General features: G+C 39.3%; 1 protein-coding gene across 1 annotated transcript; it reads right to left on the reverse strand.

The window, feature by feature from the left end:
• Window positions 1-1336: 1336 nt before the first annotated feature.
• LOC121304875 (leucine-rich repeat and fibronectin type III domain-containing protein 1-like protein) lies at window positions 1337-7158 on the reverse strand. The gene is made up of 2 exons (XM_041236287.1): window positions 5786-7158; window positions 1337-3682 (listed from the first exon to the last, which is right to left on the reverse strand). Exons 1-2 carry the CDS (start codon window positions 7153-7155, stop codon window positions 3181-3183), a joined length of 1872 nt encoding a protein of 623 aa, XP_041092221.1. The 5' UTR covers window positions 7156-7158; the 3' UTR covers window positions 1337-3180.
• Between the last annotated feature and the right edge of the window lie 19328 nt (window positions 7159-26486).

Genomic DNA, 26486 nt, shown 5'->3' on the forward strand with positions numbered 1-26486 from the left:
CAGTATTCCAATATCAGCTAGCCTGGGTGGGGGTGGGGGGGTCATTGTCGACTGTATTCCATTTTTCAAAAAAGCGTGAAAATAGAAACACAATTTGTGGAGCATTAACGTTCCAAGGTCTTCTCTGTATAAAAATCTCAAATGCAAAACTTGTCTTCTTATTATCATCATTGTTCAGCACCACCAGAGAACAGCTTATTTTGTTATCCAGTTTTTGTTTTGGATTTTTTTGTTTTTGTTTTTGTTAGAAAATAAATAAAAGGAAGGCATCCACTGTCTTTTTTTTTTATTTTGATTTTTTTTATCCACAGGACGTAACTTTTTGGTCGCATCAATTTCATCATACGCTTTCATGACCTATTTTGGAGTGGGGAGGAAAGCAGAGAAATGTCACCACAAGATGGCAGTGTTTCCCAAAGAATTTCGGTAGCAACAAAATGTCTGCCCAAAGAGTCGCTGTCGCTATAAACACAATTAGGGCTACTAGTTTTCGGTTTTTATTTTCCATCTCTCTCCATCCCTTTAAATTTTAATGCATAGTTGTTAAGCCTTAACCGAATTGTTTAAATTAGCGACGCACTACTGAAAACTAACGCAGTGGAAATTAATGCGGCGATTACAGGCAGAGCAAAATGCAGGCTCAGATAGAATCAGGTGAGATCAATGCACGTCGTATGTTAACTCAATCAGCTCGAATCAGCTCAAAATATGTTTAAAGGGATGCCACGTTATCAAAAACAAACTAGAAGCCCTATACATAATTCAACACATTATACAGTCGCTAATGAGAAAAAGAAACACTTCCAATATGAAGGGGAATTTCCTTTTCAGAATGTCTGCTTAGTTTATGAAGCTGTTCTGTGACACGGATCCTCATTGCAGTGTTTTGATATTACGCCAGTATTTCACATGTTGCTGTGAATGATCTACTGTATGTAAAGCTGTGACATTGAGGGCATTGCTTTTTAATGACTGCTGATAAACATCCTCTTAGGTTAAACGGTTCTTGTGCTTTAACAAAACGTTCCTTAAAACAGTCCTGAAAGAGGAAGCCTGGACTTGTTTTTGTAATGCTCCTTACCTTTTCAGGGTGTTTGCTATCATGCTCAAGAGCTGCTCCTTAGTTCTAGACAGGGGTTCATTTGTAACCCAAAATGTACCAGATCTTCCAACTAAGGAAGAGGGACAGCATTTGTTTCCAGCCCTAAAGCACTGACCCTGGTTTGCACTAGCTTCCTTGTATGCTTCAAGTTCTTGTTTGCTAGTAACTGCTTGCGGATCTTTGCCTAGCCATAATCATCAGGCTTGAACAATACCAGTGGCAGAAGTGGCACGGAGTATCGCAAGAACAGCCCTTGCGCTTATATACGTGAGGCACCGGAGTTGCACGGGATGGAGCCAGGGGGCAGCAGGACCTGTGCGGCTGCTGATTGGCGAGGGCATGGGGGCTTTGCACCACTGTGTGTCTGTTAGGGCTGTCAGAATGTGTGCTGGGGGATTCCAGAGTGGAGAAGCATGTTTGAGTTGACTGATTATCTGAGTGCTTCCGTGCTACAGCTTAATAAAGACAAAGCTGTGGCTATTGCCCTAATTTTGCAGTAAAACATATTAAAAACATTGAAGTGGTTATTACCAGTAGAAAATCAACTAGCAGCAGTTTTGTTAGGATTTCCTATTACCAGTGCAAATTCTATTGCCAGTAAGAAGCCCCCAAAAGACTGCTGCCAGTAGTTTAACATGAGGGCTGAAGAGAGAGAAATAGTTATGTTTCATTGAAGTTTAGAGAAAGTGAAACAGGTGATTATGTTAAGAAATGATTTTGTGCATCTGCCTTTAGTGCCAGTAAAAATCTTACTTGTTGTAACATCTGCTTTTTAAAATATTCAAAACCTCATATCACAATCCTGTCACGGTTTCTTGTACTGGATGCAGTTTAGAAAATATAGCACAATGTAATTTAAAATGAATTACCAGGTTACATAAGTTCCTAGTGGAACTGGGAGCTGTAATGATTAACAGTAATCCCTGACATGTGTGGAGCTCTCCCTGAAGATCCTTTTAAGAAAGATTACATTCAAACCTTTTCAAACTCCATGGATTTATTGGATGGAGCGGACCGCGTCAGAAAAATCCCCAAAGATTAATTTATATTTGGAAATGTAAAATTGTGAAACTGCCATGTTCTAAATATTAAAGAAAGAGAAAGAAAGAAAGAAATCCTGTGGGGAAAATCAGTGTAATAAAAATAAAATATTGAAACTGTGTAATGGATGTGGTGCGGAGTTTGAAAATGTTTTGTATTGTTAATATTGTACGCGGTTCTTTCCTGTTACATATTAAGCCCTTATAAAATAAGTTGGTTTGTGATTATATGCCCTGGGTTTCTATGATCATAACATGTACATTAAAAAAGCACTTTTCTGTTTCATGGCTTGAATGACAAAAGCGTTGTGTAACGAAATATTTTAGGATGTCTAGGAGTCAGAAAAATTACTAGTTTTTTTTTACACCTGCAAAAACAGCAAAAAACTAGCACTCTTAACAATACTTTAGTCGCTCCTGTTCATCAGATTAGTCAGCCCGCCGCTGGCATTGTTCAAACCTGAAGATTGTGTTAAAACATGGTGAGGCTAAGGTGGTCATGCAGCTACTGAAACCAGCAATAAGGAACAGAACCCTCATGCAGAAGCAGATGAGAACTTCAAGCATATGTGGAAACTATTGTAAATCAAATGCAGTACATTGGGTCTAGAAATGCTGTCCCTCTCTTTCAGTTTAAGATCTGGTACCATTGGATGGTGCCACCAACACATATCAGAATATAATCCACCTGCCAGCAGTCACCATGGTAAATGTTGAATCGGTTTGACGGAGGTGAGTTTGGCATAGGTAGAGTTGCTGCGGCAACTCAGGTTTGGTTGGAGAGATGAGGTTGGAAAGACAAATATGACATATTTGGTTGGAAAGACAAATATGGTAAACATTTAACCACAGTAAGCTTGTACAAGAGAGTAGTTAGTGGTTGGTTGCACTTGAATGGAGTAACAGCTGAATACCTATTGATCTAACAAAAACCAGAATTTGTAACCCACATCTAATATAAAGCAAAAGCCTCACCTTGGACACCTGATAATCCTTCATAAGGCAGTCGTAGAGCTCTGTGCAAAAAGTCACCCTGTGCTATTGTGATATGGTATCATCCTCAGTGGTCATTTTCCTGCAATCAGGGTTCAAATCCACTATTGTTGTCCCTTTGATGGTAGCCCCATATCCCTCCTGACAGTGAATCTCGTATTTCTCCACCGATTTCATGGGGGAGCTGGAGGAGGTCCCGGCTTGGCTCCCGTTGGTCTGGGAGCAGACATTGCTGACTTTGGCCTGCTTCTGCTTGTATTGGTTGTTGTAGATCTTGTATTTCATGAGCAGGATAAAGATGAATACCAGCACAGAGGCCACAATGATCCCCCCAATGATGATGATCATGGTTCCTCCCAGGAACTGGTCGTGGATGGAGCGGCACTGCTTGTACTCCTTGTCCGTGACGAAGTGGACACAGTCGAGGAGCTTGGTGGCCGTCAGGGAGGTGATTCCATCGTCGTACACTGCCAGCACGCACAGGTCATACTCCCTCGAGGAGGCCAGGTCACTCAAGAGGAAGGACTTGCTGGAGAAGGGAATCATCCTGGTGGAAAAGAGACACTTTGTTTTAACACAGTTCAGCGTGGTTCCCATAAGAGGAGAGGTGACCTAGGGGAGAGGCAAGGGTGTGGTTTCAACCACACACAGCAGTCCCTCAGTTAAAACCACACCCTCTTCTAGATCCTTTGCTCTTATGGGAACTAGCCTCCACCATATAAACGCACATTCAGGTAAAGGTAAGTTTGTGCGTAGTTTGGACAGAGGACTATATCTACAGAACCCTCTTGTTTATTTGTGATCATGATGTTGTCGTTGGGGGGGCGGGGGTTCTTGAGAAATAGACAGCAGTGCCTGGAATCTGGGGCGTCTTAGAGAAAAGTGCTGTCACAAGTCACAGCACTAATGAACTTTGCCAGCCAGCTGCCTCCCATTCCTTATAGCAGGGACATAATTACAGCAGCTTGTCAGCTTGATACGAATGGGGAGATGGAAACTGAGAGCAAAACAGCTAACTAAACTGTGACAAACAGACAGAATACACAACCTGGTGTGTGATATACAGAATATCGAAGCGATGAGAAGCAAAAGGGGGTGGCAACAGAAATCATTCTGCAATCAATCTAACTATTAACTATTTACAGCCAGCTAAAAAACATGTCAATATACATGATCATTTTTTTTTTGTTAATTGTTAGTTAATATATAATAGGCCACCTAAAATTGAAAACATCAGAGCCCCTGTGGATGATCAATTCCCAGTCTCATATTTGAAAGCAGTTACAATTGTTACTGTAGTAATGTTGAGCAAAGTTTTTATAATTGGGCGTCTTAACCACAGTGCATAAGAGCCGGGCTCATCTGCATTCATGGTTATAGACCCTTTAACCTCATCTCACTCACAAGGGGACAGAATCCGTAACAGCAGAGCATCACACAACACTGCCTGTTACATGTGTTCATAAAGATCTTAATGTAGAACGTTCAAGAATCAAATGACGGGAGCTTAAAATAATTCAATGATACAATTTAGAACAGTATATACAAATTTCACTTAGAAAAAAAAGCAATCTCGCTCTATTTGATTCTAGCATAATTGAAGTAAATTATCCTTCCCCAGTCATGGCTGTGGTTAATCCTTGGGGATGCTTCTGTAGTTGATAATAAGTGGTAACAATGTGTCATCGCAATAGATTGCAGCCAAAAGCTTAATATCACATCTTCCAAATTCCAGACAGAGCTTTCTTCAGGTAAATGAAAAGCAATGTTCAATTGTTTGTCTTGCGTACAGCCCAAAAGAGGGAAGAACACGAATCTTTGCACAAATTGAGGAAACCAACAAGCTTAAAGACTTTCAGTGTTTAGCTAATTTTGCATCTGCTTAAATAAGTGTTATGAAATCAGGAGAGAAGTTATAGTTATTTCGTAAAAAAAACAAAAAAAAAAAAAAAAAAAACAAGTTACTTAAAAAAATGTTATTCGAATTAGTATTCAAATGATCTAAACAGTGGCTGATGTAAATCAATTCAAAATGATCCAAATATAAATATAGTAATATAGTGTGTGTGTGTGTGTGTGTGTGTGTGTGTGTGTGTGTTTTAGTTTAATTTTTACAGATAGAAATACATTAAATAGTTTAACAAGCACAGTTGGAAGTTTGATTTTTTTAACTGAAACATTAAAAAAAAAAAAAAAAAAAAAACCCACCAAGGGAAATCAGCAGAATCATTAACCATAAAGAATTATAACATGCTATTAGCTGACTCTTCCCTCTTCTTTATTCCTCATTTCTAATCTAGTTATAATACAAAATTACAGTTCTATTAAAGCACGGTTGTCAGCCTATGCATTGTGCAAGAGTATAAAAGCACAGCCCATTATTCCCAGAGTTCAAGGGACTGTGAAATGCATATTGTAGATTTCCACTCATTACGCTTGCTTTTACTGTCCGTGTTATCATGCGAGCGTAAAAGGCAGGGAAAGCTGTGATTTTGGCACTGTAGAGGTAGGAGGAGAGAAAATTTGGATTTATGTGTGGGAATGAATTTTGGTGCCTGTGATTAAATCAATCAGAAGTGGGCAGTCAGAAATAAGAGGTCATATTTAAATTGGGCAGGGCAAAGGTGTTCAGTCGAATAGTCTTGCTTACCTGTAAATCAGGATATCATCGGACGAGCTGTTGTACTGGATCTGGTACATCCGAATCCCAGGAATGTGATTCTGGGGCGTCCATTTAATCATGACGGACGAGGACGTCAGTTCAGTAGCCATGACTCGCTTGTTCTTTTTTCTGCTGGTTTCATTGGCAGACTTGACTGAGGTCAGGATATCCGAGGGTCCTGGCTCTGACTCCTTCATATGGCTTGTTCGGTTCGTGAGGTGAGGGAAAGGGTTAACAATGAGTTCTACTGGGGCGGTGGACTCCCCTGCAGCGTTGGAGGAGATGCAGGTGAACATCCCAGAGTCTTTGATGGTGGTAGTGAGAATGTCTAAGCTCCCGTTCTCGTAGGATATTGTCCGAGATGTGTTGGCGATGACTTTCCCTTCTGGGGAGATCCAGTGAATGGATGGTTCGGGGTCCCCGATGGCTTTGCACCTGAGACTTACCTCTTGCCCTTCCATGACGAACATTTTGGAGGTATGCCTGGTGATCATTGGTGGTTCGCAGATGAACTCTTCTTCCTTGATGGTCCAGAAGTATTTGCCCATGAGCTCCCGTGGAGAGGCACATGTCTCGAGATCGTCCTCCCTTGTTAGTCTCCTGAGCCAAACCAGCTCACAGTTACAGTGTAAAGGGTTGCCACCAAAGCTGAGGACCAGGGAGGTCAAGGGAGACCCTTTCATTTTTGCATACACAGGGATCCTCAGGAACAGAGGGTCCGGAGGGATCTTCTTGAGCTTGTTGGAGGTCATATCCAGTCGGGCGAGCTTGTGAAGGTTGGAGAAGATCCCTTCAGGGACGAACTCAATGAGGTTGTGGTCCAAGCTGAGGGTGTTAACACTGACCAGTCTAGTGATAGTATCCCAAGGGATTTCTTTCAGATTGTTGTAGGATAGGTCCAGATCCTCTAGAGTTTCCAAGAAGTCCTCAAAGGACCCTTCAGTAATAGACTGCAGCTGGTTATTGCTGAGGATCAAATGGCGAAGATTAATCAAGCCCTGAAAGTGCTCGTTGTTGACCAGGGTCAACCGGTTGCTGTCCAGGTGTAGAGCATGCAAGTCATGGAGATCCACAAACGCAAAGGGTGTGATATGGCTGATGGTGTTCCGTGACAGAGTCAAGTGAATGAGGCTGGTCATGTTGGCAAAGTCCTTCTTTCTCAGTGTGGTGATGAAGTTGTCCATGAGTCTAAGCTCTGCTGTTCTCCTGTCGATGTTGGGTGGCACAAACAGGAGTCCCGTCTTTGCACAGAGGACAGTGTAGGAAGGCAGCAGGTTCTGGCACGTGCATCTCTTTGGACACAACATAGCAGACACAGGCACGTTGAGCAAGAGGAAGCAGACGAACAGCTTCTCCATGGTGATGGCCCTGGGCATAAAAATAAAATGGAGTTAGTGAAAACACTTTAGTGCAAGGCGTCAGCCGGGAAGTTATTTTAGCATTTTTAGCATGGTATGGCAGGTGTTGACTATAGATCAAACCCAAGGTCACAGACCAAGCACAGAGGACAAACGTGTCTGTTTACAGTGGTGGTAAGCATTGACATCCTCTGGTTCTTATTATCAATCACTAGTTAGTTTATAAATCATTTTCACTGATATAACTTTTAATGACTGTACATACAGACTACTAACCAACATACAGACCCTGCTTGGTCACTAACCAGTAGCTGTCTACCTGTTTGGATTGGGCAGGCCCCAGAATTAGAGATCCAAATTAGCTTGTGATGTCACACGTGAACCTTGCAGTTCTGTAAAGCTGTGGGAGCAGCCCCATTGCAAACAGTCGATCAGAAATGAGGAGGCATGCAAGTCAACTAGGTGTCACTGTATAAAGGACACTCATGTTGGCAGGCTGCTCTGGGACACTGGTTGTCAGTAATTACAAAACAACGGTTAGAGAGACAGTGGTGGCTGCAAGCAAACAGAGGGAAAAGGCATTTAGCGAGGCTTGTCAGGTTTGAAATATTAATGACTAAATAGATTAAAATCCTTCTAAAAACTCTGTTTACCTTGTGGTCTTAGTCACGTTGTATCCTGGCTGGCACTGGGGGAAAGTGGCCTACCTCAAATTAGGGACAGGTCCTAATAAAAGGGCAATGTTCATCAATGTAGTTTTTGGGCAATTGGTCAGTATATTTTACATTTTTGTATGTGATCTGGGGGGGCTGTTACTGGGTTACTTTGTTACTGTGCCTGTTTCATCCCTCACTATTGTGAACCCGAAGTCATCATTTGAGACTTCATCTTATTTTCATTATCCTCTTTGACTCAAGCCAGCGAAGCTTGACTGGAGACAGTTTGACTTTTGGATTAAGATCCTTGCTGTTTCCACCCGAGTGTTAAAACATGGAATCAAACTCAACATTAGTAGTGCATGACTCAGCCCCTGTGAGCCACTGGGGCAAGTTCATTACAAAGGTCAGCTGCTACCTTGCACTAGGCTGCAATTCAGGAGGTCCCATAGTGCAGCCTAGGAGTTACATTTCATTACCCTTGATAAAACACACCATGACTTCAAAGCTTCTCTGCCCCACACCCCCCTTCTTGAAATCCAAGTACTTTGTATTAGCTTTATAAATCATCCTGTATATTAAATTATTCACAGCTCTGCACAACTTGTTATGAAAAAAATCATGTATCATCTGTATGAGGTACATGGAGAAGAAAGTACACTTCACGGCCAACAGATGGCAGCGTTTCCCTAGAAAATACAATAGCATCTGTCACATTATTTTAGCAGCAGTCTTCATTACTCATACAGACTGGGATCACACTGCACAATACAATCTACAGTTTACAATGCAACAAGCATTGGTATAGAGAATTACTGCAGAGCAAAAGTACACTAGAAAATGATTCAGCCCATCAATGCTTATCCGGTTCCTTGTAGTTGGCTAAACTAAAGGATTCGTAACTAGATGTGTACTTTGTCAATTCAGCATCAACAGCTTGAGTAGGTAACCTGTTCCAGAAGCTTGCCAGTCTCTATATAAAGAAGTCTCTTATTTCTTAATTATTACTTATTTCATGGGTCCTGGTTTCCATGCTGCCCCTTCAACATCTGTGTCAACTTCATTAAGATTTATAAAGAACGCCAGTGTTGTCTATAAAATGGTCTTGAAAGCTGCTTTGGGGAAGCTTGATGCTTCATACCATTCTGCTATGGGGTGGGGGTGGGGGTGGACGACGCAATGCTTCCTGAACAGAATGTTCCGGAGACAGCTGAGATCCTTGTAACTGCAGGCCTGCGGAGAATACTAAAACAGAACACTGTTTCTCAAATTTAGGTCACTGTAGCCAAGCATAACGCTAACCAGCATATTGAAACTGATGATTCTACTTTCTGCAATGGTTTTATTTTTATTTTTGGGACTGAGCGCGCGCTGTTGTTGGCGTCAATAATCATGACTGTACTTGATTCTATCAAAAACTTTGTTTGCCGTCTATTAAAGTAATTTCAGCTTATACAATAGTTCCGCGAACCGTCTTTGCCATGCACGTTATGTCTCAAATATATTTTTTCCTTAAAAAAATAAATAAATAAATAAATTGAGGCAGGCTTTCAGCCAGGAGACACTGCTGAGGTGAAACGATGCAGGAATTGCAAAAGAGCTTCCTGTAACCAAACTTTGAACCAGATATCCTGTTTTAACATGAAAATGCAGTGTGTGTTTCTTTCAAAGCTACACATTAGAAGCACAGAACAGATTCAATGCTTTTGTTACTTGAAGAGACTTGAATAGGATACTTCATGAATCAAAAAAGAGTCATATTGGAGAGCTCAGTGAAGCATTTGTTGGACAGCCCTCAAATACGGTATTGAATAAAACAGATGTGCTTTATAGAACGGAACAGAAAGGACCTGAGGCGAATATGCTGTGTTTATTAATAGGGTTCAAATTTAGGACAGGGAACACATCTGCTCATTGTGAAGTGACTCTGCAGCTTATAACCCTTTCAGTCCTAGTGGGAGCTCAAAATCCCACCTTATCTTAGCACCGCATGTCAACACTCTCCGTTGGAAATCACGTTGGAACCTCACGGGACTCCTAGGCCCCGGTCCGAGGTGGAGTAGAAAGATACAGACAAGTAATACACATCTTCTTCTCATGTGTGCTCAATAAAGGAGTGTATTCTTCAACTAGACAAAACAAAAAAAGAACTCCTATGCCGTTCTGATCCCTTGTACCTTAAAGGGTTAAAAAGCCGCTCACTTGATCCCAATTAGGCTGCTGTGGTACATGTGAAATCTTATTGTCAGTTGATTAAAAAAATAAATAAATAACACAGAGAGGGGAAGACGACTTAACATATCCAGTGCTGTGAGGGTTAACCTAAGTAAGGACCTTCATTTAACAAGTCGCTGTTGGAGTGCAGAATTGACAAGTGCATGACAGCAACAAGCCTAATAGGCACAGACAATGTACATAGTGTACAAGGAAATTCTGTCCGTTTCTCTATCTTCTCTGTATCTCTGGTGAGAGCCATACCCTCCACCCACACACTACAAACAATTAATATCCTGCTTGTTCTGCAGTCTCTCATTACCATAAACCTCCACCTCGCAAGTCTGCAGTTGCTACACTGAACTTAACAGCCTCCCCAGGTGCTGCTGGAGAGAAATATATGTGGTGCATTACAGGCTGCTTGGGATTGTTCAGCCAATCAGAGTGAACGTTTCGCCTTCTGTATTCTACGACCCACCATGGTAACAGGACCTTCTGGAGATTTACAGGAGATAACAGACACGCGACAGTGACTGAGAGAAAGATATCTGATGGTTCTTGACATTACATCCAGTGTCAGCATTGAGAAACAACCCACAGATTAACATTGTGGGGTCTTTTTGATTCACACAGTGGCAGATCTAATTACCCCAGTCCTAAAGTTTTTGTTAAACAGGTCTATAAATGGCCCCTGCGGGGAAAACACAGCACGATTAATACAGTGTGTGTGTGTGTGTGTGTGTGTGTGTGTGTGTGTGTATATATATATATATATATATATATATATATATATATATATATATATATAATGTGTGTGTGTTCTACTATACACGAGTTGCTTTCAAATCTGCATAATGGATATCAATGCACTAAAGGTAAGTTTTAAGGAACAATTTCATTAGATTTGATTGGAGTCTGGTGCTATCCATGGGGCAGTGTTTTTATTTATTGCGTGGGTGAGTGATTAGATGCCAATAAATGTGCTTGGCTGGAAGTGCTTCAAAAAATGACCCGCTTGTCAGACTGATGACAGATTCTCAGAGGATTGGTGCGGTTCACTGTAATAACGATACTTGCGGGTGTGATTGGAATACAGGTCAGCTAGACAGGGTACACTCACACAGGTGGCACCGTGCATAATGGAAACACACACACACACACACGTTTCAATGCAGTGCTCTTCCCAGGCCAGCATTATGATGAATAAGTAGTACTGCATCTGTACATTGCATGCTGAGCTACAATATTGTGATAAATACACTGAAAATAACACAAGCACTGGTGCAGAAAGCCATCTTTCTAGATGGATCTACCATAAATTGTATCTTTGTCATCAGTATAATACTGTTATTATTAAAATAGCAATAGACAATTACATTACTACAGTTCCACAGTCCCTAGTTATTTCACTTAAAGATGCTAACAGGCCCATAACCGTGAGTATATAGTATATTTCCGTGTTTGTACCTGTGATTGTTGCTCGGTTATAGAGACTAAGCAGAGGACACACATGTTAACGCGATCATGTGTGCAGTTGTTTGTGTTACTGTTTAGTATAATTGCAATTAGAATTGTAATTAATGCAGCGTAATTGGAATTGCAATTGTAATTGAATAACATAGTATTGTAATTGTAATTGAAGTTGTAATGTTACTGGTAATTGCAATTGTCCCCAGGTCTAGCATGCAGTGTTTTGAACTTTGTAAATATGAAATCAAATGGACTTTGACAAAGATAGAAACAATTCCTGTACAACACTCGCGATTTAAGCTGACTGAAAGGATCAGACTAGACTAGAGAGACTAGAGTGTGAAGCCAATATTTCAAAGCACTGGGTCGATCATCGAGAAACCAAAAGCATAGGTCACCAAGATTCATCAACTGGAATGCTAGTCCAGACTATTTGAGGGGTGATGGGGAGGGATGCTTCAATGTTGGTTAATTAACAACCCGTTAATTAACGGAATGCACATGCAATCATGTGTTGGTAACAGTGACCTTACATATATGTATGACCTCAAGCGCAGTTCAAATATTCAAGCATGTAAGACGCCCTTGTGGGAATGCTTCATTGTGGATGGAGGAATCGCACACTAGGATGGAACAGAATATTAATTTTGGAAATTGTAGCCAGAATTTGAAAATGCACTTAACCAACAGAACTCTGTATGTTTAGGGAAAACAGAATTCACAGAGGTTTGGAATGGATTAGATTAGCATTTCACTCACTAGCCAAAGTCCCCAGGCTTTACTTTCTTGAAATATGTTTGCATATTTAACTCAGAACCATTGAAGAATAAATGTCTCCAAATGGTAGAGTCAAACAATATCACTTGAAATTAGAGGGCACAAATGACGATAAGAAGCAGCACTCTATCAGGAGTATGAGTAATGAATGCGAGTGTGACAATAACCCAAGCGATATTGTTTGTGGTGACTCACCCCCCACAAGCCAATGCTCCCAGTGGAATCCCAGTGAAGGGTGTCACCTTGGCACAGACAGGATGCTAACCTGGGCTCCCCTGACTGTATGATCTGCACTGCACACCACACAGTGGTGTCTGAGTTGCTCAGCGACCCAAATGCACTTTTTTTTTTTGTAATATCCACATGTAGTAAAAATGTGTTTTTTTTTTTTTTTTAACACTTCTGTTGTTTTGACATACCAATCTTTTATCTGCATGATGATGATGAAATACTGGCACGCAGATTCAATTAGTTTAGCCTCATCTAAATCCCCCCTAAGTGACAAAGGGTTTAATGCCACACACTGGCTTAGTCTATTAAACAACAGATGGGTTAGAGTGTGTCTAATTCTCCCTTATTTCTTTGAGCTAGGAACAGATTCATGGCACCTTTGATGGTTAATAAGAGGATGGCCAAAAACCTGACATTTCTGCCGGTTTAGATTCTAGTGTAGATTCCAATAGCTGGTTTTCAGTTGTGTTTCTTGTAGCTTTGCCAAATGAGTGAGCCCTGGCTGATCTGGCTTGGAGATTGCCCAGGGAACAACACATTTTTTCAGAGCTATAAGTAGTCAAAACCATTATTTGCATATGTTGTGTTCTGGTCATCAAACATTGACCATTTAGTACAGATGGGTAACAATCTACACAGGGGTTAGAAGCAAAAATAGATAACATCTATGGGGAAATCCTTTTTTTATTTCTGCATATGGCATTCCTTAACTGGATGCAACAGATCATATTGACTTTGATCGAGAGTTGATATTCTTTATTGTTAAAGAAAAAAATACTTTAATGACATTAATGACATCAGCTGGGCCACACCGGGCTTTATTCTCAATATCAATGACAGCACAATCCTATCTCAAAGACGTGATAGTATTCTTTTCAACAACCGTTTCCCTCTTTGCAATGAAAATCACAATAGAAAACACATATAGCTGGGCATACTAACAATTGCATGTTAATAAAAAATATATATATAATAGTTTAAGGTCTGAAAACGCCTCTATATAAGTTATCGTAGCGGAATTTTTTTTTTGCAGATATCTGTAAATGAATACGATATATCTGTAAATAAACCCTTATCAACAGATATCTAAAACTGTAGTAAAGATGTCTCAAATTGATTTACAGACATCTTTAAATAATGTTTTGCTGGCATGTTACACCAAACTGTCACCTCGAGATATCTCAAAATGATTTCCCGTTCATTTAGAGATATCTCTAAATCAACGTGACGTTATTTCGAGATATCGCTGAATAATTTAGTGTTAATGCCATAGGGTGATTTTGGCCATAGCTGGATGACTCACAATTAAGATATATGAACCTCGTACAGCAGATGTAAAATTTCCCCCTAGTGGTTTATAATAGCCTGTGTGAAATAGGCAAAAGCTAAAATGAATGGGTTTCTTTTGCAGATATACATCAGAAGCCTGTTATAGCAATTACTGAGTTATTCCAGCAAATGAACACACAAATCTTGATGTCACAGAGGAGTTCTACACTCTATTAATCTTAGCATGTACATTCACCATGAGGTTTTTTAACCTTCAAAGAATATCTCACAACTAGAGTTTTACCCAGTGCAGCTGGATAATGTTTTTGTTAAGAAAACAATGATGTTATACTGTTAGCTGGGTTAAAGATTATTTTTGAAAAAGTCCGTTAGGTGACGGGAACAGACGAAAGTGACGCTTCTATGAATATTTGAAGGGCTACGCTTGTTAGACAACATTTGATGATATTTTGCCTCTCAAAATCTGTAAATGTCTCAGGCCACATACCTGGGTTGTTTGAGTAACACAAATCACTCGTAGCATTTTGGAGATGGACTGTTGCCAAGTTACCTTCTTTTCCCCGCGGTGAGTGACTGACAGATTAGGACAGAGAGATAAAGCTGCGTCTTTGTCCAGGCTGTTAGACCTGCTGTTAAATTCTCCTTATGAAAGTTAATAAATACTTAAGAAGTTGCTCGTTTCTCAGTTCTGATTCCTTGCTTTTCAGTGCCTCAATCACTTAACCAGACCATTTGATAAGAGTTAGACTGTAAAATTTGAAATGAGGGCAGTTGGATAGCAGAGTTTATATACTGGCTGTTGTGGTTTAATTATATCCTAATTTACCTCAGGGACTGTTGTGGTCTGGACTAAACCCATATTCACTTTGTTTTGCCAACATTAGTATTTCATATTATAACATTCAATATAATCTTCTTTAGGGATAGCATCTGTGTTTTGAATATTCATTGTGTACTGCAAATTATACCAGGAAGGAGCCTGAGGGCTAATACACTTATTAAATACTAAGACACTATTTAAGAAATTTGGCTAGTAAGAAGGATAATAATCCAGAAATTGAGAAATGTTCTTTGGATACTGAATTACACTGACTGGTAAACATATGAGTTGTCCTGCTACCAAAGACCACAGTGTGTAGCTTCTGGCAATGGGTTGGCTCCCTCAATTCAAGACTTTAATTCTCCAAAGCCAGTAACTGGGGGCTAGCTCGACCATCACTAGATAGGAAAAGCAGGTGCATCAGTGGATTTATCCTGCAGAACTATCTCCAAATCAAATCAGTTGCATTGGCCAGACTATCTCAGTATCTCTTTTAAATTCAGATCCAAATCAACCTGTGCACGGAGGTCACTAGATGCAGTTTCTCAAAGGATTTCGTTTGTTAAATTACGAATTGCATGAAAGAAATTAACTAAGCCCCAATTAAAAATTTGTCAAAACTCAAAACATATCTTATTCTGCAGTACATGTTCAGCAGCTGTCATATTCTGCATAGAACACTGCAGCAGAATGGTAATGTTTAACACACACACACGCACACACACACACACACACACACGTTATCGATTCATCCAAAGCACCACCTGCAAATCCAGGAATATCTACACTTAAACTGTAGCTTTCTGCATTATTTGAATGGCACAGGCTTCGGGTCAGTATTGGGCTAGAGAATTATTATTATTATTTTTTTTTTTAAATGTTAAGCGGTACAAAATTTAATTTTCTTTTTTAATTGTAATTCCTCAAAACATAATTAAGATTACAATTCATTTGGCTAGAGGCTTTACTGAAACATCAGCGCTGAAGAAATTGAAATATTTATATTTTATTGGCCCTAACCCCTTAAGTACAAAATAACATTATTAGAAAAAAAAAACTGAACACAAACTGTGTTTATTGAATATACACATTACATTTTGACTTGCATTTAGAAAAGTAAGTTTTCATAAAAATGTATTTAAAGAGCTTATTATATCAGCAATTCAGATTAAGATTAGGTTAAGGCAATATTTAAACAGAAGTTTCAGGATCTTCCTGCACATTTAGTTACAATTATTTTGCTTAAAGAGGAAAAGCTGAGGAAATGTAGCTCAGTTCAGTTCAATCCATAAGCAGCCCCACAAACAGACTGGTAACATTGTAAAATAGAGCACACACCTTTCTTTGAAGTCAGAATTTCATGACTGCACTTTGGGTCTTGCTTTGAGCAACCCCAATCCTATGTCAGATGCCCTCTAAAGCTGCCAGGGACATTGAAACTCACTTTGACCTTTTATTGACGAACATTGTTCACATACATAACACCGTTTTGAATGCAATTCATTGTGACTGGGTTTCTCTTACCCAGCATAGAGGACCACTTTGTGTCCTATAATTATTACTGGTGGACCACGCCTGTGAAACTGCAGGAATATTGTAGATACTTTGTGTTGTATTGTTAACCCAGCACACCCATGGTTAATTTGTAGCAACAGTCTCCCATAGTTTCTCACTAGAGTGAAAGTGTGAACAAAGCAATGAGGGAATTAAGCACTGATTAGACAGGCTGGATGGGAAAAGAGGCCTAGTCTAATCAAGTCCCTGATTAGTTAATTATACTACTATAGCAATGAACCCAGATTCTTTAAAAATATCCAGACATCATGAGATAACTACAGCTGTTTTATAACCCAGTTGGGTGTCTTTCTTCTGTTTGTGGTTTTAGGGACAGTATTTAATTGCTAAATTGAATTTATTCTGCACACAACACCCAGTCTCAGATCTCTGCCACATTCCTGTCATGTAATCCTATACTGTAACTGTACTGCTCAACCTAACTACAGCAGTCAGAAACCTGTTTATGCTCCATTTATAAACCTATATACGCCCCCCAGTCATCCCAAATTGCCGGTGATTCATGGCACCTGTCACCTCCTGTGTTATTTACTAGGTCACATACACACACACATATATATGCAGTATAATTAACATTCTAACCAGTACTTCTGTAACATCTGTCTTTCAAGTAATTAAACCACATTGCAATAATATGATCGACGAGTCGTTCCCAAAGCAGTTTTCCACTTTTTAATGAACAGTTAATTTTTTCAGGGTTCTGACTCAAAAGGTGGGAACACTTGTGCTGTCTGTCTGTCTGTACTTGGTGAACACAGTAACTGCGGTCTTTTGATCTTAACCAAACCAGTCCTAGCATCCTGCAAAAATCTTGGCTTGCATATGACTATAATCTCATAATGTCCATCTTATACACATATTTCTACTCTTTGAGATACTGTCTGATTACGATGTGATTTTGCATGCACTGTTCTTTGGAACATTCTCCAATAGCACACCTTATATTAAAAAACACCTAACCTACACAGATGTTAATGGGTGAAAATGCTGCATGTTTGCTTTTTCATGAACCAGGAGCCAGGCCTGCATGAAGGGACTATTGAATAAGACTAAGTGCTTGTGACTTTTGCAACAGAACAGGGCTTTCCCCTTGACTACTCAGAGAACCGTCCTCGCTGAGGTGAGGCTGAAACGATCGACCTCCAAGGCAGGGAAGGGAGGAAACTTCCCCCAAGAGGAAACTAAGGAAGGATAGAGGATGAACTGAGGTCTCCCTGGCTTACCGAGGCATCTAATTGAGAGAGGGGTCGGTTGCTGAGGTGATGCAGAAAAGTGGAGGAGGAAGGGATGATGAAAAGAAAGACGGGAATTTAGAAAGCTGGCTACAGTTTAAATAGGGTGACCGACAGGTAATTAAAGGGTGACTGACAGGTATTTTAGAGGGATGACACAAAGGAGGAGCCCCAGTTCCAGCCCCCTGAAATACACCAAGATTCTACTAAGCCATTGGGAACATTTTGGGTTAAGACAGCATCTCTCCTGTTGCTTGTTTTTGGTGCCAAGTAGGTTGTTGGCATGGGCAGCCAATCTAACCCCACAGCTGTTAGGCAGCTGGTACCTCTAGGGCCTCATCTCGCTTTTCTCAACCCCAAAATTCAACAAAACAACAGATGCTTTGACAGTCTGTGGGTTCGCAGCCAAGCGTTCTTGATATATTAGTTATGACTGCCAGAAGCATGCCCATAGGCATATGCAAATGACGAGAAAGATAAAGACGAATGCTTGTTGATCCGATTTGGTTTGACTGAAAATGGTATTTTGTTTGTAAAGCAACATATTTGTTCTTTCATAGTTCTAGTAAGAGTCAGGGCTGGTGAATTATAATTGACTATTGTATGAAAAGTGACTGTTGTGGGGAGAGTCTTATAATACAGACAGTATTATATTTCATTTTAAATTCAGCACTGTCTTTTTTTCGCCCTTTTTTCAGTTGGGGAGCTGTATTCAAAATTGCATTTAAAAAGACTAAAGAAAACTTAATAAATTAAATGACTAATGTTTAGACTATAAGACCTTCTCCAAGTTTCTTTTAGTGTTTTTAAATTTAGAACTTTTGAGTGTGTAATAGTTTATATTACATTGTATTTAACCCTGAATTAAAAAAAAAAAAAAACACTTTGTCTGTCAGTTAGCTATACTCCTGTTTTATGGTTCTGTCACTTGACAATTCTCTCTTGCAAATACAATGCATAGTTTTGATAATCTAATATACCCCAATGTTACCGCAAAACTATGCTTAGATTACAAATTATTTATTTTCAGCTCAAAAGCTGTGCAATCATTGAAGTCGGTCACAAAATAGACTGTCATCACTTTGTAAGAACTGTCAGACCTCTTATCAAAGCAAAATCTGTAAGAATTTCAGTGTGAGCTGCAAACATGGTCCCGCTACGGGCACCAGAGTATAAAAGTTTAATCCGCTCTTTTTCCTTCTCAGTGTGCTGCATCAGTATCACGACAGGCTGAGCTACTCAATCACAATGCTTTTGCTTTCATGTAAATTCTTATCAGGCAAGCCTTCATGGTTTATGGGATCTTAACTCTGCTGCTAAGCCCCAGACACCAGATCTATCACTTATTCATTGTTTCTGGACATGAAGATGTCTTTAAATAATAATGCTTAGAAGTGAAAGGAGGGGGGGTTTAGGAAAAAAGAGTGAATTACTTTCCAATGAAGCTGAAGTTATTTTTTCGAAAGATAATTCAGTTCTAGGACATGCCTGTAGCTCAGAGCTGGTGATATAGATTTTAATGCCTGGTGCTATGCCACAGATCATGAGTAAGATAGTAGGCTGCTCTGGTATGAAGTGCTCTTACAATACTTTGAATAGCATCTGCTGCATAGTGAATTCCATTGTTCCATGTGAGGGAGTTACTTTGTAATCTGATAACTGCTAATGTTAGGAACAAAGTCTGGGGTAGAATTCTGATTTTAAATGAGGATTGGGTCACAATGTAAATGTTCTCGCAAATTGACATAGGAACTAGCTACACTGTTTTATATATATCTAGGTGCAGTTGGTACAACAGAGTGTAACCTTTAATATGTTCCCCTGCACCCCACCCCCACCCCCCAGTGAATGTACAAAATACACTCATAAGAAATACTGTGTAAACCCATGTGGTATTTCCTACACGCACCGGGGCAGAATGTTGCAGGGGGACATGTTTAAATGTTACACACTGGTGTATCAGCAGAGACAAGACAGTTAAGATAAGAGACTCTGCACCACATTGCTGTGAAAAAATGATTAACATCAGTTGTCAGGAAATGTAGGGCTCTCTGAGTGTACCAATTTGACATTGTTAAAGGGGTCATTCACCTAAAGCAAACTGCTATTTAAGCTTTGATGCACACAAGCATTTTTTTTTTTTAAATAGTAATCACAATTTAAATTAGTCATCTTCACTGTGGTCAGGAAAACTTGGCAACGGAAATCAAAAAGACCTAGCTTGGTTAGTTAGATCAGAAGAGCATCTATATTTAATGCAAACACAATTAAACATTTATGTTTTACATTTAAGGGTTTGCTGCCTATTCATAGCTGTTGCACAAAATGATTATGCATACACGGACCAGCAGGAAAAGTACAGTATACAGGGGCACAAAATGTCACCATCAACAGCTGAGCAAAACTGAATGTGAAAACAATATGACTTCAAAAACAGTCATGCATACAGCATGAAGCAAAGTGTTTGAGCCTATGGCACCCAAGTTATAGATTTTACAGCATTGGCAAATCACACTGAATTAGATTGTTTCACCTTATTATCCCCTGACGTACTGTACATATGTCACACCCATCTTTACATACTGTTGAACTGCTAATTATTCTTCTATATATTTTTCTGTAAGTATGTGTCATGGATGTATGTATGCCTATCCATCTTTGTAGTTGGTAATTTCATTTTTTCATTGTAAAATTGGTTTGAAAGAGAAACTTTTTACAAATATGAAATATCACAGGTAACTCATTAATTCTTCTTGTTGTTTAGAATCACTTTGCATTAGATTTTCATCCTGTCGACTTTTTAAAAGTTTCTCTATGTCCTCAAAAGCGCTCTCAATCATATCTTCTGGTAGTCCAGCTGACACATTAACCTGTCCCTAATGCATGCCAGAATACTTCTGTGCTTTAGGGTTAACACCTTACATTGTGTGTAATTACTGTGTCTTTCCATAGTAGTTACATCGTAAATACACATGTACTTAATGTGTACAATTGGTTTGCACGAGTACACATTGTATCCTTAAAGGGTTAAGGTTAAGATTTCAGGTAGGGTAAGGGTTAAATCATGTAAAATCGTACACATTAAGTACATTGTAACTATGCATAATAATATTGTAATGTGTTACCATTTGATAAGCTATAAGGGTTAAAAACTGAAAGTTTCTTTTTGAAGCACTGCAGAAGACTTATTTTTCATAATTACAAGCCCACGTTAAATTGCTTCAATTAGACTCTGGAACTGCAGGCTTTACCTCAGATTAATAATTCATCTTATATAAAAGTGTTTAATTCAAATGATCAAATTATGCCAGTTTGACTGACAGTGAGAGAGAGTCACCTGATAAAAGCGATGAGTCGTACAGTGCAGATTCGCGTCCTGGCTGTACGAAGTCGGCGGTCTTCGCTGGGGATCCCGAAGGGCGCGTCGCTTTGGCTCTGGCGCCCCCATGGGTTAGGGAGGCAAAACCGGCAGCGACTGTTTCTCGCTCCAGCGAACCCTACCGGCCAGACGCCTAGCGAGCTTAAAAGTGGACATCTGCTTACTAAGTGCTGTAATTACTCTGTAAATACACAGCAATTAGAGACAGTTCATCAGACAGTGTTACCTTATTTTGATTTAGAGGGGAGGGGGGGTATTCAAATTTAAGAAAATGCCACAACAATGAAAAAGTGTACATCTTAACCTTTACTTCCTTGTTTTGTGAATATCAAAATTATGTTTTAGATGATGTGCACTATACTTAGTAATGGAGTGTATGTGCATATGCAGTTTGTCACAGAAATTAAGAAGGTCCAGCTACTGGCTTTTCATGACTTTTCATGACATGCCTGGGAACGAACTGGCGATTCCACATATCCCAGAGCAAGCGTCTCAACCACAAGGACAGGACAGAGTCTGTGACAAGGGACGTATCACACAACACTGCCCATCACAAGTGGTACAAAGAGTGGAAATGAACTCCCAAAGATTAATAACCCAAGGGTCGACAAGAGCAATAAAAAGAATGCTATGCTAATGAGAGTTGTTAAATGTTTGAAATCCTTGGTTATAACCCTTCTAATTATGGAGCAAGACATCTGATAATGGATTACACAACGCCCTCCTTTAAACCCTACACACCACTCTCCAAAAGAATTACTTTCCAACGCTTTATTTTCTCATTAGTTACATATGCACAGTTAATGTGCCAGATCTAAAATCAATCATTTCCTTTTCCTTTAACACAGAATTAACATCCCTAGCAGAGCAATCCCGCATTATACAACTGACTGCTACAGGTCTTCTATACTGCACATTCAGGATTGTGACACATTCAGTCACCGTCAGTTTTAAAAAAAACAAACTTTTTACTTAATCTATACTGCCCGTTGATGAAGGCTCTACCTCACAACTTTCATCCACCAATCAGGAAGCTCCATTCCAAGGCGTTACCATGCTGCAGATGATGGCAGAACTTTTTAGTGATTCGTGATAAAACCCTGAATAGGGACATTGCTTTAATAGTCTACCTTTCCGATGTGGTCAGTGAGCACACAGCCTCTCTTAATCAGATTCCATTTCTTATGAAGCTTTCTGAATAGGGACCAATATTATTGAAGCACTAAATAAGTGTAGAGGACTGCTCAAGCAATTTAATAGCATAGCTTTAGTTTTACTAGTGTGTGAAATGGGGAGTTAATAACTATGTCACTATTAATACATCTGTAAATGTTACAGTTCGGTTTTATTGGGGACATTTTGTACACCACTAACTGTGTTCTCCTTAGCTGCTAGGTACACGCTATGGTATTAAATCATACATTTTTTAACAAGTACAACAACAATGTATTCATGTCCTCCAGTAGCAGTGTGTTTCAAAATAACTCAAAACTAACATTGGTGCCATTGGGAGCAATAACTGACAGTGAATAGGTTCACAGACAGTGTGACTTTTCAAATTTTATACTTGACAATTGGCCAGTTGTGCGCCGACCCCTTGAAACCTGCGGTCACGGACGGCAGTGACATAGCCTGGACTCGAACCTGCGATCTCCAGGCTATAGGGCGCCTTTACTGGATGTAGTAAGATTGGTAAGATTTACATAGTAGCTACATAATAAATACACATGGTCTTACACACAATTACAATGCTATTATGCATAATTACAATGTACTTTTTTGCATGATATATGCAAGTACCCAATTGTATCAAAAAAGGGTTAGGGTTAGAGTTAGGGTTAGTGGGATTTAGGTTTAGGGTTAGGATTACCCCAAATTAGACATTAAGTACAATGTAACTACGCATAATAACATTGCAATTATTTGTAAGTACACATGTATTTACTAAGTAATTGCTATGTAAATACACATTAATAAGAGACACACTGTTAAGCTCTACCAGTTTTACTTTGGGAAAGTTTTATAAGAGGAGGGTGTTGCCTGGACAGGACAGGTCTGCTAGGTGTTTCGATTGCTCTCAATTCCCCAGATTATCACGATCAATGAGAACCTGTTCTGCCTTGTTGCATTTTGATTCAACATCTGTTGGGTTATTTCTGAAACAGCATGAAAAGCGCTGACACTTGGTAACTGGGTCATGTACAATAATGAACATTTCAAGAATGATATTTTAAGCACAAATCTTCACCTGCCTTACATGTGATTTAGCTATGCATGAAATATGCAGTTCTAAATTAGTTTTAACGAAACCTAATTAAGCATGCTACATCTCCTGGAACATTTTAGCAATGCCTACAGCTGTAGATTAACTTTTCTGAAGGAAAAAAAAAGCTTTCATGTTGTTTTACTAATGAATACTGACAGGCTTCAAAAGATTAAAAAAAAAAAAAAACGTTTCTGTGATTTGTATCCAATTCTGTGGTTCTCCAGCACCCTTAGGATAATTAAAAAAAAACAAACAAACAAAAAAAAAAAACATTTGATATCATTGTAATAGATTGCATGAAAGAATGCGTACACAAGTCACTTTAGGAAAATATTCGAAGCGGGAGGAAGAAAAGCCCAGTCAACTAAGAAGGACGTTTCATTGAAACATGCAATGTCATTGGATTTAGTCAAATACCAGCGATAGTTCAACTAATAGGCGCGACGACGCTGTTGTTGTTAAGAATGATAGTTCTGTTGCCTTTTGTGGTGCAAAAAAACTAACAATTTTAGTACTTATAAATGTTACACCTTAAAATATATTGTTACAGTACACTTTATTTCGACCTGGCAGAAATGAATACAATAATATAGGGAGATGGGAAAATGTCCTATAGCTTCCTAGGATTGTCATTGAAGACCATCCCGGTATGAGAGTAAAAGTATACTGTCAAATCATTTTTTCCTGTCCTGTTACATTTTTAAGATCATTCTGAGAGGCTAAAATATAAAGCCACTTTGGCAGATCAAGCCTATGCTAGACATGTCTATGGCAAAGCAACTAAAACTGAAGAGCATTTTTGAAGTAACACCAACCAGAGCCACTCACATTGATTGCAGATATCACAAAAAGCTGAGAAAACGATGTGAAGCTGTGTTACCCAGTTTGATTGAGATCTCATGAATATTTTTACTCCAGTGAAATATACACCACCTGCTACCCAGCCAGGTGTTTTCTGAATCTCAAGCTTTAGTTTATTATGTATGCAGCACACTGAGGTGTACAAACATGAGTTGACTCCAATACACACTTTCATGTGATTATTTATTTCATCTGTCTTGTTAACCACACTTGACTCCTAGCATATTGCCCCCGTAAAATTGGCTACCACTTTTGACATGCCCATCAGGGTTTCTCTGAGGACAGCGAATGAATGATAAGACTTTATCGGTCCGTTGCAGTTTCTCATCTCAACCCTATCAGGTGCTCATTATCTGAAATGGGAATGGAATTGCAGGGATTCACTTTCATGCAGCTCCCAGCTTTGTAGCCTTGGTGTGGGGAGGTAATGGTGACTTGTGAACCAAACAAGAAGGCAGTCATCTAGAGTTCTCTTCGTCTTTTTTTCCTGCAGAATGTGTTTCATTTTCGCATTGTTCTGTATCATGCAAGATATCTGGGAAATGACAAACACCAGCCACAGCATAGTCAGTGGGGTTCATGGAATTTAAGATAAGATCACTGGGAGTATTTTAACTGGTCCACATTTTCTGGTGCTAATAAACAAGGCACAACAGATTACAAGTTTTTTTGTTTTGTTTTGTTTTTGGTATTTAAACACCTGTCTTGTTAGTTGGGTTTGCTCCAGTGATTTGAGAGACTGCAGTACAGTGTGGAATGTGATTAGTTTTCATCTGTAAACTTTATCTTTAGTGGGAAATGCATAAAATGAAAGGTGTGCTATTAAGAAAGTCCAGTAGACACCTGTTTTAATGACGTGCGTATGTGTATGCGTGAATATCACTATGATCGGTTTTATTGTAAACAGTTACACTGTAGCCTGAGGACTTGTAAATTGATCTGCTGCTGTTAAATCTTGTTTTGTCACGTGTGCCCTGTACAGTATTCCAGACATGAATGTGTAAAAATGAGTAAATAAAGAAAGAAAATAAAACATTCTAAGATAGATTTTCATCTGGAAGGGCTGTCAGTCACAAGCTACACAATGAACTCTTAATATTACCATTGCATCCTGGCACTGAACACCCACTGTCTTCACCCTATCTCCCAATTCACTGGGTTGGGACAGGCAACCCACTATGCCAACATGAGACGGTTTCTCATATAAATGCCCACTGCCTGTCCCCTTCTTTATAAAGACTTGTCTATCTCATTGGATTTGGAATCACCCTGGTGTGGGGCATGTTCTCCCGGTTGTCCCTCAGAAATGCCAAATACATGATGCAATTTAACCCTTTAAGTGCCTTTGTTCCCATTTGAGGACAGGCTACTTTTTGTAGCATTTTTAACAGGAATCTGCCTGTTATTTTACATTTCTCTTTAAGTAGATTGTTATGATAACTTACTCTTGTTTTGTTAGCTGCAAAATATAAGCCCTAAACGAGATTGTTAATTCTGTAACTATAGCCCTTCAGATGCTTTTATGATGCCTCAATATGAAGTAAGAAGCTTAGGTCTAACAATTTCTTGATGTTTCCCTCTTCACAAATTTCGCCCGGTCTGGATCTAACTTGACTGTCCTCAAAACAGGACGCAGCAGTTTGCAACCAAAACTCAGGATCTATATTTCTGTAAGAAATATTGACTTGAATTTGGTACTTAATGGGTTAAGTCTATAACTTGTATGAAAAGGGGGTTGCTGCCCCATTGTCTGATACTTAGAATTCCTCACTTTATCAAGCTTTGTTAAATAGCCAAGCTCTTTTTTTTCCCTCTACAGTTTTTTTTTGCACTTCATAAACCACTGTACATGTTGTCTGGTTTTGAACTCAATCAGTCTGAGCTTGATTGTCTTCCTGTCTATGAACCTAATCTCCCTTTACTTAACAGACCTTTTCAGAGTCCACATAATAGATTTATTATGTCTTTTCACAATAATGCAAAGCACTGCACAGATTATTTTCTGAGCTATAAGACCTCTTTTAAAGTTTAATTTTACACTTTGATGATAACAGACTTCGGATTAGGGAAGCATCAAGCAGACAGCATTTAAATTAATTTCTTTTTTTTATTTAAATAAGACTTAAAATCATCTCTTTCAGGCATCGTTCACAGATGGATTGTTTTTAGAACATTTTAGAAACTGAGGTATCAGCCTGATTACATTGCCCACTGTGGTCGTCTAGAGCATTTATGAACATCGGGTGCTTGATCACAGCCTAGGGACTAAGCTAAGACTAACTTTTTTTTTATTTTCAGCTGTGATGGGGAGGAATGTTGCCGTCACATTTCACCTTTGTTTGTGGCCTAGATATCAAAAGCTTTTTTTTTTTTTTAAATGCAAACTTGGCGTTTATTGTTGGATTGATTTTGCCAGGTTTCCTGTGAAAGTTGTTTGATTGCATTTATTTCTAGCTTACTTGTTAAAAAAGCCAGATTTACCTTGTGACAGGAATAAGGCAATGGGTGTGATTAAAGCAGGAATATGCAGCTCATAACATCTTTTGACATGACAAAGCAA

Source organism: Polyodon spathula, chromosome 40 (assembly GCF_017654505.1).
Source record: "Polyodon spathula isolate WHYD16114869_AA chromosome 40, ASM1765450v1, whole genome shotgun sequence".
In the NCBI taxonomy this organism is placed as follows: domain Eukaryota; kingdom Metazoa; phylum Chordata; class Actinopteri; order Acipenseriformes; family Polyodontidae; genus Polyodon; species Polyodon spathula.

What these genes read in the sequence shown, in the direction of transcription:
- LOC121304875 (XM_041236287.1), bottom strand. Translation starts at nt 7,155, where the DNA reads ATGGAGAAGCTGTTCGTCTGCTTCCTCTTGCTCAACGTGCCTGTGTCT. An exon ending in GATGATATCCTGATTTACAG is followed by an intron (nt 3,683 to 5,785) that starts GTAAGCAAGACT and finishes CTTTTCCACCAG; the next exon opens with GATGATTCCCTTCTCCAGCA.